General features: G+C 47.7%; 2 protein-coding genes across 8 annotated transcripts in view; both read left to right on the forward strand.

Annotated features, from left to right (window-relative positions):
* The window catches only part of NOS1 (nitric oxide synthase 1), a gene marked incomplete at its 3' end in the record, with an annotated part of 177024 nt that extends 171001 nt beyond the window's left edge, over nucleotides 1-6023 (forward strand). For 4 of the 5 annotated variants that reach the window (XM_080986166.1, XM_080986165.1, XM_080986170.1 and 1 more), the window contains one exon: nucleotides 1033-6023. In XM_080986166.1, the coding sequence (XP_080842292.1) occupies nucleotides 1033-1093 (61 nt within the window). Of the gene's footprint in view, nucleotides 1-876 lie in introns of all 5 variants that reach the window. The other variant, XM_080986167.1, reaches the window with a different exon arrangement.
* Nucleotides 6024-9374: 3351 nt separating this feature from the next.
* Nucleotides 9375-14470, forward strand: part of FBXO21 (F-box protein 21) — a 39904-nt gene continuing 34808 nt past the window's right edge. For all 3 annotated transcript variants that reach the window (XR_013980591.1, XM_080986320.1, XM_080986321.1), the window contains exon 1: nucleotides 9375-9667. Coding sequence is in view for 2 of the 3 variants with exons in the window: in XM_080986320.1 (XP_080842446.1) it covers nucleotides 9390-9667 (278 nt within the window). In the remaining variant the exon portion in view is untranslated. The remainder of the gene's footprint in view (nucleotides 9668-14470) is intronic.

Here is a 14470-nt window from a genome sequence, read left to right on the forward strand (position 1 = left end):
GCAAACAGGCAGTCACTTCTGCTAACACATGGAAAAGCAAAATGGAAAAGAGACAAAGGAAGGAGATGTGCTCCCTTGCCCAGGTTAAGCCTCAAACAGACACACAGGCCTCTAGTCACATGCAGAGGATGCTCAGGAGGAAACAGGAAGTTAGACTCCTGGCTGGTACAAAGCATAGCATGTCCATTCTAGGAATGTTGTACTTGACTGCTCTGTGTTTCATATCCCATAAGGCAGTTGCTTTGTGGTACTGCTTGGGGCAGGTAGTCACACGATGCCAAAACGTGGGGTTACGCAGCAGGGTCTAGCTGTGATTTCTGCATTGCAGGGGAGTTGGACTAAGTGATCTAGGTCCCTTCCGGCTCTATAATTCTATGATTACAGTGGTACCTCAGGTTACAGACGCTTCAGGTAACATACGCTTCAGGTTACAGACTCCACTAACCCAGAAATAGGGCTTCAGGTTAAGAACTTTGCTTCAGGATGAGAACAGAAATTGTGCTCTGGTGGCACAGCGGCAGCAGGAGGCCCCATTAGCTAAAGTGGTGCTTCAGGTTAAGAACAGTTTCAGGTCAAGAACGGACCTCTGGAACGAATTAAGTACTTAACCTGAGGTACCACTGTATATATTATGTGACTGCATCCCTGTTTAGTAGCCAAAGGGAAGTGCTGCCCACTGGCCCAGCGTCTGGGGTGAGCAAGTGTTTACGATGTTTTCCGTCCAACTAACGAAAGAGTGGCATTTAAGCCAGGGAATGCATAACTTGTGAAGGGTGAACAAAATGCATGTGAACTCGAGTGGAGAGGGCGATGCTTTTTTTTACATGCCTTACCATGCGTGTGTGATTTCTGCTCTAACCGACGGCTTTTTTGCAGGGTGTTTTGTTCCTAAACATGACCGCGTCGCATTGCCCGAGGCAGGAGGCTGAGCCAGGCAAACCGCGGCAGCTCCAGCTGCTCTGCTCCAGCCCTCGAAAAGGAGAGGGGTCTGGACCTTGTACTGACATGTCCGCATCCGCTCCTTTCCTCCAGGGACTTCCGCCAGGCCCACAACAAACGCTCGTCTGTGTCTCGTCCTATTGTTGTGTCCTGAAGGATATGTTGTTGACGCTTGGATAGCGAGGGAGGAAGAGACGGAGGACAATGCTGGTGATATTTCTCTCCCCTCCACACCGCCACCCTCTTCTCGTGTCCTGTGGCAGTTTATTTTCCTTCCGTGTGACCTTCTCTGGAATCTCCCACCGTGGCGCGATGGCTTTGAACGCAACCTGCAAGCAGCTCCGGCAAAGACACACAACTTCCACTCGTTCATGACAAGGCCGTCTTCATGGCTGCATGAAAACCACCACCCTAGTGGTCGTCATCTGCATTTTGTGTGTGCGTGCGTGTGTGTGTGCGTGTTCTGGGGTGGGTTTGGAGGGTCACGGTCAGTTGCTGTTGAGTTACGCAGCAGAGGAACGCAGAATCGCCGCTCTTGTCTGTTTGCCAAAATCTCTGCCTAGCATGATTTGCTTCAAGCAGTGGGTCACTCTCTCCCCTGTCCCCTCCTGCCACTGCCCCTTTCATTCCTGCAATCTGGCAGGGGGGAAGAGGGAAAGTATGGCGGGCAGCTCCTCCTGTGGCTTTGTTCTTCTGCAGCCTCTCAGTCCTTGCATTCAAGGTGGGACTGGCCTTCGTTGCACAGATAATGGTCGCACCTTCGTACGGCATACCTGCGCAGTCTCTTAACGTGATGCACTGCCCCGGCCTCCCTGCTCCCTTCCCTGCACCTTCCGCAACGTGTTTGAGCACTGATCCAATGGCCGCAAAGTCAGCAACACAGCTGGATATGGCAAGCTGGGTGGGCTGTAACCAACAGACTGCCAGGAAGCAACTGTGGGTCACCAGGCATTGTGGCTAAAACACTATTAGGAATCCAAGAAGGTTTCATTCATGTGATGTGCTTTTTCCTTTACTCCTCAGACAGAGAGAGAGAGAAAGAAAAAGAATGAGGATGGTACCAATGGATCACTTCTATAGAACCATAGAACTGAGATGGGGAATCTGTGGTCCTCCAGGTCTTGGTGGGTTATGACTCCCATCATCTTCTGCTGATTTCCCATTCAGGCTGGGGCTGATGGCAGTCAGGATGGGGGAGAAATATGATCCCGTTCACATCCAATGCTGAGCTTACCTAATTCACACTTTGCCAAATAGTATGCGGACTGAAACATCAGTCGTTCTTCGAAATGTGCACTTCTCCCAATTTTCAAATGCCGTTCTCCAGCTAAGTAACGTGGACGCATACACTGAAGTAAAGTGTCCATATAAACGCGTATATTAGCAAAAGTAACATACACAAAATGCATTGCATTAGGGGGAATTACTTTGCTTAAAAAAAGTGTATGTTGGGAGAAAATGCAGACTTGTTAGGAAAAATTCGCATTAAAATTCTGGTGAATTTTCACAAGAACAACAAAATCACGAGCTGAGATGGTAACGTGGGGGATCTAATTTAAGATTGAAAAACATGAGAAACGGAGAAAAACAAAAAATGACATATTCGCCCAACATCATGTCCAAGACCATGAGTAGGGAAACTAAGGCCCGGGGGGCCGGATCCGGCCCAATCACCTTCTAAATACGGCCTGTGGAATCAGCATGTTTTTAATTGAGTAGAATGTGTCCTTTTATTTAAAATGCATCTCTGGGTTATTTGTAGGGCCTGCTTAGTGTTTTTACATGAGTAGAATGTGTGCTTTTATTTATAATGCATCTCTGGGTTATTTGTGGGGCATAGAAATTCGTTCATTTTTTTCTTCAAAATATAGTCCGGCCCCCCACAAGGTCTGAGGGACAGTGGACCAGCCCCCTGCTGAAAAAGTGTGCTGCCCCCTGTCCAAGACCATCTGGTGGGCCACAGGTTGCCCATCTTTACAACAGACCAAAGCCAAAGAGGACAGAGGAAGGAACAGGCAGACTACATTCATGAACTCTTTCTGATGGCTTCCAGAGTTCTCCAGTTACAGAATATGATTGACTATTCTGATAGATCACTGCTTTTCTAGTATCAGAATAAACCCAGGGCATCCCCTTCCTCCCTAAGGAGATAGATGGATCTCCCAGCAGTAAAAAGCTGAATTACTTCCAGTAGGAAACAGCTGGATCCTAAACTGTTGCCTTCTCATTGAAGGGTTTTGCTGTCATTGCCAAAAACTCTGTGCTTTCTCGCTTGGTGTTTCCTTTTGCTTTGTGTAAAAAGGACAACATGGGGAGCTGCCAAGGCAGGGGCCTGGCGTCTGTCGCAAGCTCTCAGCATTTGTGAGATGCTAGAAGCTGCCTTATTCTGATTCGGAGCAATGGTCCATCTAGCTCAGTATGGTCTACACTGGCCGGCAGATGCTCTCCAGAGTTTCAAGCAGGGTTTCCTGCTAGCCCTCCCTGGAGAGGCCTTTGGGGGATTAAACCTTGGACCTCTGCCACTGAGCTACAGCCCTTCCCCAAAGGTCGGCTGGGAATTCCTTTTGCCCACCTTAAGACTCCTTGAAGCTTACAGACATTTGACTATGAGCTTGGCAGAGCAAGACAGCAGTTTCCTTGGAGGCCCAAGCATGTGCTTTTTGCATGGGACAATTGCTCTCGTTGGTAACAACATCTGAGCCATGACAAAACCCTGGTTGGGTTTAGGTCCCCTGGTTTGATTCACGCTACTGTCTTACGCACCAGAGATGTGGAGATATTTTCTAGTCCAAGGGCCGCATTCCTTGTTTGGCAACTTTCTGGGGGCCACATGGTGGGTGGAGCCAGGGGCGAAGGTGGGTGGAGCAGCATATGCAAATTTCCCCTTTGCGTAGTAAGCTACTTTCTGCTCATGCTCACACACCGTTCTGCGACCTCCGTGCGGAGAAACAAGAGGCAGCAACAGAGACTTCAAGGATGCATTCAAGGCAGGGGGAAAGACCCATGGAGTGAGGGGCAATTCCTGGGGAGAGTCTCAAAGGCCAGAGAGAGACTTGGAGGGCTGTGTGTGGACCCTAGGCCAGAGGTTCCCCACCCCTGCTATGCACACCTGGAAGTAAGATGAACCATGGGAACTTCCTTCTGAGTAGACAAGGATTGCATTGATTTGTAAGTGTAGTGGCAAAACTGATACAACCAGGTGGCTGATATCCTTAGAAAAGGGGTGGAAAACTGGGGGCCTTGCAGATGCCTCTGGACTCCAACTCCCATCAATCCCAGCTACCATGGCCAATGGTCAAGCATGGTGGGAGTTGTAGTCCAGGAACACCCAGAGGGATCGCAGGTACCACCACCCCTGCTTTACTCTAACTCAGCATGGCGAGAATCCCCCACATTCTTGCTCAGTCCAAAATCCCATGCATCCCCACAGACACAAAGTCTTGGTCATGCCATGCCTTTGCAATCAGATAACAAACACAGCCTCTTGCCTCACAAAAGAATAGAACGGAACCACCACACTGTGATAGCGTCGCATTGTTTTCCCACATCAGGTGACCCAGACACACACTCAGCTGCTAAGAGGATCCCCACCCCACCCCACTTTTAAGATGGGTGAGTGCAACTGGAAGTCCGGAGCACCAGCCAGCTTATTGTTTGTGAGTCAACATGCAAAGGCACGTGAACATTCGTTTTACCTTGTTTGTATCCCGTGTGGCTCGTCGGTCTCTCGAGAGGTTGAAAAAGCAACCTGCCAAAAGTGGGAGGAATTGTAACAGGCCAGATCATAAGGAGGGGCAGCAATAAGCCCACAAATAGCTCAGTTTGCTCAACACCCATGCTCAGCAACATGCCATGGCAGGCGAAGCTCAAAGAGACGGCACCATCACCAGTCAAACACTAGAAGGCAATGCTAATTTGTGAAAGTTGAACAAGTTCCCCTGAAGAAGATAACTGAAACACATTGGAAACATTACCATTGAACCTCTTGGATTTTGTCTGCTCCATTCTGCTCCCCTCAGAAAAGGAAAACATAAAAGCAACCAACCACACTTTGCTCTAGTCCCTTTTCAGTGAAAGCCCTCTTGCCTTGCTCTGCTGCTTGTTTGTAGAAAAGGAAGTGCAGTTTCATCTCACGGGAGAGGTTTTCCAGGCTCCTACTACACAAAAGGAGCGAGAGAACAGCCGTATTCAAGGGGGATCTTTGTTCTATGAGTTGATGCTTGTGTTTTGTCACGAGGTGCCATTCCTGAGCTGTGCGCAGCACGCTATGTCAACACCTAGTGGTAGAAATCAAGCATTACAATGCAATGGCAGCACATTTCATTTTTTTCAATCCACATGTTCCAGTGCAGAGGGGTTGCAGATTGAAACAGAAATGTTCCCGTGCAGAGATGGTGCAGACTGAAACAGAAATCTGTACCCTAACACAGGCTATTGAATATTGATTGGGAAAACTCTCCTCTGTTCCCTCCCACTGGCTTCAGCAGGTTAACTTAGACCTAAGTGTCCTCTGGATCAAGCAAGAACAAAAATGCATTTGCCTGTGTAGGGCAATGATGTAATATGGGTGAGTACAATCCTGAATGTGTACAGGTCTCCCAAGCAGCTGTTAATGTGATCAGTTTCCTCTCCCTATTCTTCAGCTCAGCTCCCTTGTGTCACTGTGCCTTTTATTATTATTATTATTAATATTATTATTATCATCATCATCATCATCACTGCCATTAATAAACAACTGATGAACAAATTACAGTTGCATTCCTTGGTCTGGATGGGCAGCCTGGTTCATTTTGAACACCACACAAATGTATGATAATTTGGAGGGTGGGGGCGGGCAGGTCATATTTAATCATATCAGTGCTTTAAGCGGCCGGAAACATTTTACGTTCCTTTACCTCCGAGCTCTTGATGCTGCCAAGTCTCTGCCGTTTGTACAATATGCTCAGCACCTTTCTTCATGGACTGACTGCTGTTCTTGTTTGCGAGGTATCCACACTGTTCTAAAGCATGCACCTTCTTTCTGTATAGTTCGGATCTTCTGGTTTTATGGAATTAAAAAGAAAAATACTTATGCCTGTTTGCATTGCAATCAATTAAAAAAAAAAGAAGTGAATTGACTCCGTTGTCATCTTCTACTTTATCTTTTAAGGCCTGCCCAACCTGAGGATCATGGTTCATACTACAATCGGGCTAGGCATTCATTATTCCAGTCATTTATTAATTACTTATCCATTGCTTTAGAGGGCAAAGCCTACCTTACTTTCCACACAGTGCGTCTAGGCCCCCAATGTGGAGTGACTCTGGAGCAACGCTATGTCAGGGGCTCAGAGGCATTGTGGGGCAATTAAAATGGCAGGTCCCAATGTTGGCACGTGCCAGCCAGACTTTGCTGCTCCTTCTAAGCCTGCAAGCTGTTCACTGTCCGCTAAGGCAGAGATGGGGAGCATCCCATCACCCTCCACCATGGGCATTCCTGGATGCAGCTGACAGAGTTGGAGGAAAACATGTTCCCCATGGCTGCTCTAAGGGAAATCCCATGGGAACTTCCAGTGTTCAGTGAAGGTAGGCATAGAGCTGGACAATGGAAGAGCTCAAATGAAAGCCAACTGCAATATCCATTCATTCATTCATTTATTCTGTGAACTGCCCTGGGATCTTATGATGAAGGGTGGGATATAAATATAAAAAAAATTATAGACTGCTGTTTATTAAGAAAAAGCAACACAGTTTGCTACAGAAATACATAAAACCATGCAGTGAAAACCACATTTTAAAAGTTAAAAACAGACATCAGTTAACCATTGTATTCTTTACTGCCTGAATATAAGCCTGGCAGAATTGAAAAAGTTTTGAAAGTTGGCACATTAGGCACCTGCTGAATCTCTAGTGGCAAGGTGTTCCATAGGACTAGGCCCATGACACTAAAGACTTAAGTTTCTTTCTCTTGTCAAATGAGCCTCACCATCCCGGGGAATGACCAGTGACATGCCTGCAGATGATCTCAATGATCAAGCTGGGATACAAGGATGGAGGTGCCCTGAACCAACATTGTTGAGGGCTTAGTAAATTAATAGAAGGCCCCCACTTCTGCAGCAGCAACGGGGAGATATTGAGCTGCAGCCTACTGAAGCTTTCAAGGCTGACAAGATGCAGAGTGTGACAGGCAGGGTCTGTGAGGCTGGGGAGATGGAGTTACTGCAGGAGACTCACCCTCTGGTGGTAACAGGGCTGTGTCTTCCAGCCAGGTGGTCCCTGAATAAGATACTGATGCCCCACCTCATATGAGACAACAGCTTCTCATCTGCATCAGTGTCCTTTGCCATGCGCTGCATGGTCTCCTATGGACCACAATGCCCAGCACACCAGAGACTCTCATGAGGCTCCGCATTGTGCCAGACCTTAGCTGGGAGCCTGCAGCAGCATGGAGGAATGGTTCTGAGCTGCTGTTTCAAACCACATTCAAGCAAATTCAAGCTCTGCAATTAAGTTTGACTGGGGTGTCTTGCACAACAAACCTGCTTCCTCCAACAGGACCAGTCTTTTAGGAATAAGGGAGGCGAGGGGAGAGCGTGGGCAACACTTGCTTGACGCGACATCATCTGACCTCCCCACCAACAAATAAGGAAGGATGCTCAATTGACAGGTGGTCTGGAAGCACCCTTGGTTCAAATGATATCATGCACACGCTCTCTCTCACGCAAACATACATACAGAGAGCAAACACCAAGATAAGAGCAGTTAGGCCAAAATTAAGACTGGACTGGCCCTTCCAATCCATAGATTTGCTTATTTCTTAAATATAAGGAACTGAGCTTTTAATTCCCATGGGAAATCATGATTTCAAGAAGTATGCAGCAACCAGCACAAGCAGGTTGTGCACATCATACCCAGGATGGTAGGAAAGTTCAGTTGGTAGTGTTAAAAGATGCAGTCCGGCACACTTTTACTGCGTGTGTGATCAAGCAGAGTTACGTCTCAGCACAGCTCCTAGAAGCTTTTAATGATGGTTGGGCTACACACAGAAGGCAATAAAACACTCATGGACGCCATAAAGCTTCAGCCAAGTTCTCGTTTACTTGACAGGTCATAAAAGCATAATTAGCAGCAATTATTTAAGCATTTACCGCAGCCGTGGTAAAGGCACACGTAAGTTCAAGCCTCTCTCTTTCTCTCTGTGAGTTGCAAGCAAGAGGAAAACAATAAAAGTCACCCTGTTATCAGTGCTTCCTGTAGTAGGTTCTGCACATGTCCAGAGAACAGTTCCTACAATAAGTGTCTTTGCTGAGTCCTGGCAGTGATATAAAGGTGGGTGGGCCTGCAGCCAAACACATTAAAGTATAAGCATCCATAATTGAAACACATCATAAAACAATCCCACTAAATAAAGCAACACTGTGATTCAGACAAGAGATTCAGGACAAAGAGATCAAGGGAATTTCTGGGTAAACATAAGTATTTGTGGGTTGGGGTGTCTTCAGTGTCACACAAATATATTTTCTTATTTGTTGGTGGACTGAGGGGTGCACCCCTGGAGTCCTTAACATGGGATCTGCATGGGTTTTCCCCCCAGGAAGGGCTGGGTGGGTGTGGTAAAGTCAAACAATGAAAGTGGGAAACAGGCTAATTTCTCCTCTCCCCCACCCCCACCCCAAAAAGGAGGCATAGTGCCTGCACGTCTTGTTTCATATCTCAGGTTCTACAAATGCTAGAAAATTACTCTTTTTAAAAAGAAAATAGCAGAGTCAATAATAATAATAGAAACCTGGGGGTTATGGTCCATAACCCAATTTTTGCCTCCCTTCTCAGGTTCTACAAATACAAGAAACCTACTCAAAGTAGGAAATCTGTTTGTTATAGTTCATGGAGTGGGGGGGGGGGACTATTCCCTTCCCTTCTCCCACTCCCCACCCCATGAACCATCACGACTCCAAATTCCTCCTCTTTCTGAAAGTTCTGCAAGTGCTCGAAGCTCACCCTTCCTTTAACAGGCAGACAGGTGGACAAAAATGCAAACTGGGAATTTAGGGTAGCGCTTGCTGGGGGAACTGGTATTCCCCCTAACCCCCACCTCCCGGGGTTCCCTGATTAGTTTCTTTTTCCTGCCCCCTGGGAGATGAGAGGAATACTGAAACCAAAAGAAAAAGAAAAAAAAGAGCGAGCAGTGGCCGGTGCGCCTCTATGCGAGGAAAGCAATTCGCAGACGCTCCCTGGGCGTCCCTTTCCTTCTCTCTCTCTCTCTCTCTCTCTCTCTCTCTCTCTCTCTCTCTCTCTCTCTCGCCCGCCTCATTCGTGGTTCCCCCCGCCCCCTTTCTCAACGCCGGCGTCATTCTCCTCCCGCCTCTTCCTGCCGCGCCCGCCCGCCTCTTTTTTCGGACCACCCTTTTCTGCGCCGCCGGCGTGTGTCTCTTTGGAGACGCCCCCTTGAAGGGCCGCTCAGGTAAACAGGCAAGATGGCGGCGCCGGAGAGGGCAAGCGAGGCGGAGACGGGCCCCGCGGAGGCGGACGGGCCGGAGGGGTTGGCTCTGCCGCCGCCGCCGCCTCCTCCTCCTCCAGGGCCCGGGCCGGCCCCTCCGAGCCTGGCGGAGCTGCCGGGGGAGCTTCTGGAGCTAATCGCGTGCTGCGGCCCGCTGAACGCCTCCGACGTGGCCCGCCTGGCCTGCACCTGCCGCCGCCTCAGGGAGGCCTGCCAGCCCCGAGGGAAGGTCTGGAGGGAGCAGCTCCGGCTCAGGTGAGCCCCAGGGACGGGTGGGGGTGTGTGTGGAAAGAGTGGAGGAATGGGGGGGGGGGCTCGGAAAGGTGGCAGGAGCAGCGACGTCCATAGGTCGTGGTGCCTCTGAGCATGGGCAGAGTGCAGGGAAGAAGGCCTGGCGTTGTTCTAAGCGCAAAGATGTGCGTGTTTCAGACCGCGTAACGGTGACGTCGAGAAGGTGGTGCCTCTGGGCATGGGCAGAGTGCAGCAGGAGGAAGGCCTGGCGAGGGAGTTCCCTGGAGCATACACAGCAGCAGTAGTTGCACTGGGTAGGTGGTGCTTCTGAGCATGGGCAGAGTGCAGCAGCAAGAAGGCCTGGCGTTCTAAGTGCAGAGATGTGCATGTTTTAGGTTATGGAGCAGTGACATCGAGAAGGTGGTGCCTCTGGGCATGGGCAGGATGCAGTGGGGAGGAAGGCTTGGTGAGGGAGTTTTCAGTTACCTGAAGTAAACACAGTAGCAATAGTTGCATTGGGTAGGTGGTGTTCCTGAACATGGGCAGAGTGCAGCTGGAGGAAGGCCTGGTGGCATCGTCCTAAGCTCACTGGGAGTTTTCAGGCTGATGAAGCTCACACAGCATTGTCAGTGGGAAGGCGGTGCCTCTGAGCATGCGTAGGGTGTGTGCATGTGATGTTGACCTAAGCACAGTGTAAGGGCAAGAGAGTTTTCTGTTGCCTGGAGCACACACAGCAGCAGTGGTTGCATTGGGAAGGTGGTGCCTCTGAACATGGGCAGAGTGCTGCAGGAGGAAAGAGGAGGAAGGCCTGGTGTTGTTCTAAGTGCAACACAGTGACTTTGAGAAGATGGTGCCTTCCTGGCATGGGCAGAGTGCAGCAGGAGGAGCCTCTGAGCATGGTTAGAGCACAGAAAAAGGAGAGTTTTGCATCTACAGCAGAAACAGAGACAATCAAGAAAATGGTGTCCCTGAGCATGGGCAAAGTGCAAATGAGGAAGGACTGGAGGTGGCATCCTATGCACAGAGGCTTCAGTCCTTACACGTAGCCATAGCAGTGATAGTGGGATGATGATGATGCCACTGAGCATGGAGAGAGTACAGAGGCAGGGAAAAGTGGAAGGTCTAATTTCCCAGGTGCAGGGAGAATTTTCTAGCCATGGACATTGGTATGATAATTCCTGAGCATAGGCGGAGTGCAGGGAGAGGAAAAGGAGAAAGGGCTGGTATCCCTGGCCCAAGGGAAGTTTCCACTGCCAAGGTTTCGAGACACAACAGCAATAACAGGAATACTGGGAAGATAATGCCCCTGAACTGTGTGTGTAAGGCAGCTGATGGGAGTTGTAGTTCAAAAGATCTGGAAGTCACATGGGGAGTAGGCCTGGGCGATGTATCGATACAAGATTGGTATGGGGGCAGAGTGGGATGGCAGCTTCACTCAGAGGAATATTGCAGGTGAAACCGCCACCGCTCCTGAGCCAAGGGAGAAACAAGCTGCAGCTGGGAGTGGTGGCAGTGTCACCTGCAATATACTGCTGAATGAAGCCACCGTCCTACTCTGCCCCTTGTACTGGCAAAGAGAGAGAAACAAGCTGTATCACCGAGGAGCCGATACAGCTTGTTCCTCCCTTTGCTTCTTTAACGTCTTTGGCTGAGGAGCTGCATGCCTCAGCCTAGCAGTTGGGGCTGTTCAGCTGGGGTGTGTGAAGCCCCCCCACTCCCCAGCTGCAGGAGCCCCAATCCTTCCGCTGCTTGCATGCGAGCAGGAGAAGGATCAGGGATGCTCAGCTGGGGGGTGCGAAATCCAACATCTGCCATCCAGAGCCAGCGGCAAAATAGTGGCTTTGAGAACTGAAAGAAGAAAAATCACTTTATCCAGGCACAGTCCGTATATATATATATATATATATTGGCAGTGTTAGAAAAGCTAGGAGCCAAATGTCTTCTTGGACCTGGGTTGTTGGCGCCAAAACAGAATGTCTAGTCGCCTGGGGTGTGAAGGTCGGCAACACTTTTTATTTATTATTTTAATAAGCATGAATTAATACGCAATTCACATAAGTGACACATTGTTAATATCACATTTTTAGCAGAAATTGCTAATATATGTTTGATTTGGTGTTGACAGTAAAAATATTGGTACCATACTTGAGTTTTCAAAACATTCTACTCTTTATTGTTAAACTCCTTAACATATTGCCTATCCTTAACATATACTTGGAGGCTTCAAAGCACTACATTTCAGTAATTTTTGAGTGTCAGCCAGGCACAAAAAAATGGCACCCAGACTTTTTGAGGTGCTCACAAATGGAGAATCTTTAGGTGCAAAATGCGCCTTGCGCCCTGCTAATTTCGAACCCTGCACCTATTCCGACCTCTCTTAATGGTGATACGGACCATTCGTAACTTAAGAATTTCTTCACAACTGTGAGCAGGGTAGTGGGGTGGGGTAAATGAAATGGTTCCTGAAATTCATTGTGATTGTGCAGATAAAATGTACATAATTGATAGAATTCTACAGGATGTGGTATTAGTATGTGAAAACAGTCAAGCTCCAGTGATCCCCAGACATGCACCTCCAGATGGTGAAGATGTCAGGCGCCATCCTGGTGCCCAGGCATCTTCACTTGGTTGTAATAGTCAGGTGCAAAATGTGCTAAGTCAGGTGCTTGACTAATTTGGAACACTGGGTGGGGTTGAATCACATGCAGGCAAATTCAGGCAGTGCAATTGATTAGTAGGTCTTGTGTAACAAACCTGTTTCCTCAAAGAGCAGAATTTTTGCAAAAAAAGAAAAGTGATGGGGGAGTGCTCCAGAAAGTGTGGGATAATGCTTGTTTCAATACGGTGGCATCTAACCTCCCCACAAACGCATCAGAATGAATGCTCAATAAAAAGCCAGTGTTGTCTAATATCCCTGCAAACAAATCAGGGAGATGAATGCTTAATAAGCTGATCGTCTGGGACCCCAAGATCTCTTCTTTGGTTAGTCACAATTCAAACACCATTGGCACATATTAAAGTTAGGGTTAATTTTTTTATTTAGCGAAATATGTTTGCCCCTTGATTGTAGTAATACCTGCAAGCTGCTTACAAGGAATATTAAAATGATCAATGAAAAATTGTTGCGTTACGCATCAATTTGCTCTGACCTTGAACTTCATTTGCCATTTTCCTGCATGTTCACCCAGTTTGGAAATTATCATAATGGCAAACAGATTTTTGTTTGTTTTTAAAAGCTCATAGTAGTGTTCTCTTTCATTACTAAAATAAGTGATATTCTGTATCTGTATACTTTCATCACTGCTTCATGCTGTTCCCTTATTGTAGTTCTCGATTTTAGCATCCGAAGTGCTGTCAGGGGCCCAGTGAACCTTCCATGAGGAATATGGCCACACTGCGTTACATTATTTCAGCAACTGTTTATTTTAGGGCAATGAGTAAAGAATAACTCCTCCAACTGAAATTGCAGTGGGGGTTTCAAGGCACTCAGATGTAATTACTCAAGATGGAGCCTGGCCCAGAGTAACAGGGTCAATATCTCAACTTTTGCCAGGAGTCCAGCGATCAGAGAAACAGCCGCTTTTGGAATACAGACTCGCGATGGCTCACGTGGCTGGCTCTGAATCTTTCAAAGGTCCAACTTGGCAGCTGAGATGATAAAGCCGAACTCTGAATCGCAGACAGAGAGTCTGGAAAGCGACCCAGGAAAATTGCTTGCTGAACTGGGGAGCTGTCCGTTGTTCAGCAGCCTCTTTCACAGGTGGGGAGAGAATATTCTCTTCCTTTTAATTGTTCAGCCTGAGTTTTGCAAGCCAACTGGCAGTTAGAAAAAGCAATAAAACCATGTCTTCTTCTGCCAAGACATGGTCAGAGCCAGGCTGCATATGAACTTCTCCTGTTCTCAAAAATGGGCCAAGATAAGAAATTTACATATATTGGTCCAGTTCTATTGTCACTGACTGTGTGAGAGAGCTTGCCTGCAAGTTATGATTTAGTCTCCTACAGTGATGTATTCTGCCACACCATCGCCCCAAAAGTTAACAGATTGACATCCTGATTTAAAAAGTTGAAGCCATTGTTGTGTGTTTGTTCACAATACTACTGTGCAGCAACATTGCCATATATTGTGAAGGTGTTTGCAAAGTGATGTTCCTCATCTGGAGCAAACGAGACATAAAATTAGCCCTCTTTCTAGCCAAACTTTTGCAAACCTGTTGACCAGCTCTTTTGGACTACAACTTCCATCAGCCTCAGCAAGGGCTCCATATTGGAGAAGGCTGCTTTGGTCATGTATGTCTCCTGATGCTGATTATTGTTTAAATAATAATTAGCCAGCAAATAGTCAGCTTGGGACTGGCTGTGGCAGGAGCAGTCAACCCTTTGCCCCAATCATGGTCCAGATCAGCTATTTATTAAACAAATTCAGGAATTGTTGTTATTATTTTATCCCAGCTTGGCTGAAATTAATGAGCCTGAGGTCCATTCATTCTGAGGGGTTTACTCTTAAGCAGGACTGAGGCCACATTCACACCATACATTTAAAGTGCTATGATAAACATAGTTGTGGCTACCCCCCCCCCCAAGAGTTCTGGGAGCTGTAGTTTGTTAAGGGTGCTCAGAGTTTTTTGGGAGAACTCAAGTTCCCATAGTTCCCTGTGAAGAGGGCTTGATTGTTTAGCCACTCTGGGAATTGTAGCTTTGGAAGGGGAATAGGAATCTCCTAACAGCTTAGCACGAAGGACAAAGGGCTGTTGCTCAGTGGTAGAGCACACAGTTCAGTTGCGAACCTTTTCAGGATCAATCTGTAGCACCTTCAAGTAGGGCAAG

Source organism: Podarcis pityusensis (assembly GCF_964106645.2).
Source record: "Podarcis pityusensis genome assembly, chromosome: 16".
NCBI classification, from domain to species: Eukaryota; Metazoa; Chordata; class Lepidosauria; order Squamata; family Lacertidae; genus Podarcis; species Podarcis pityusensis.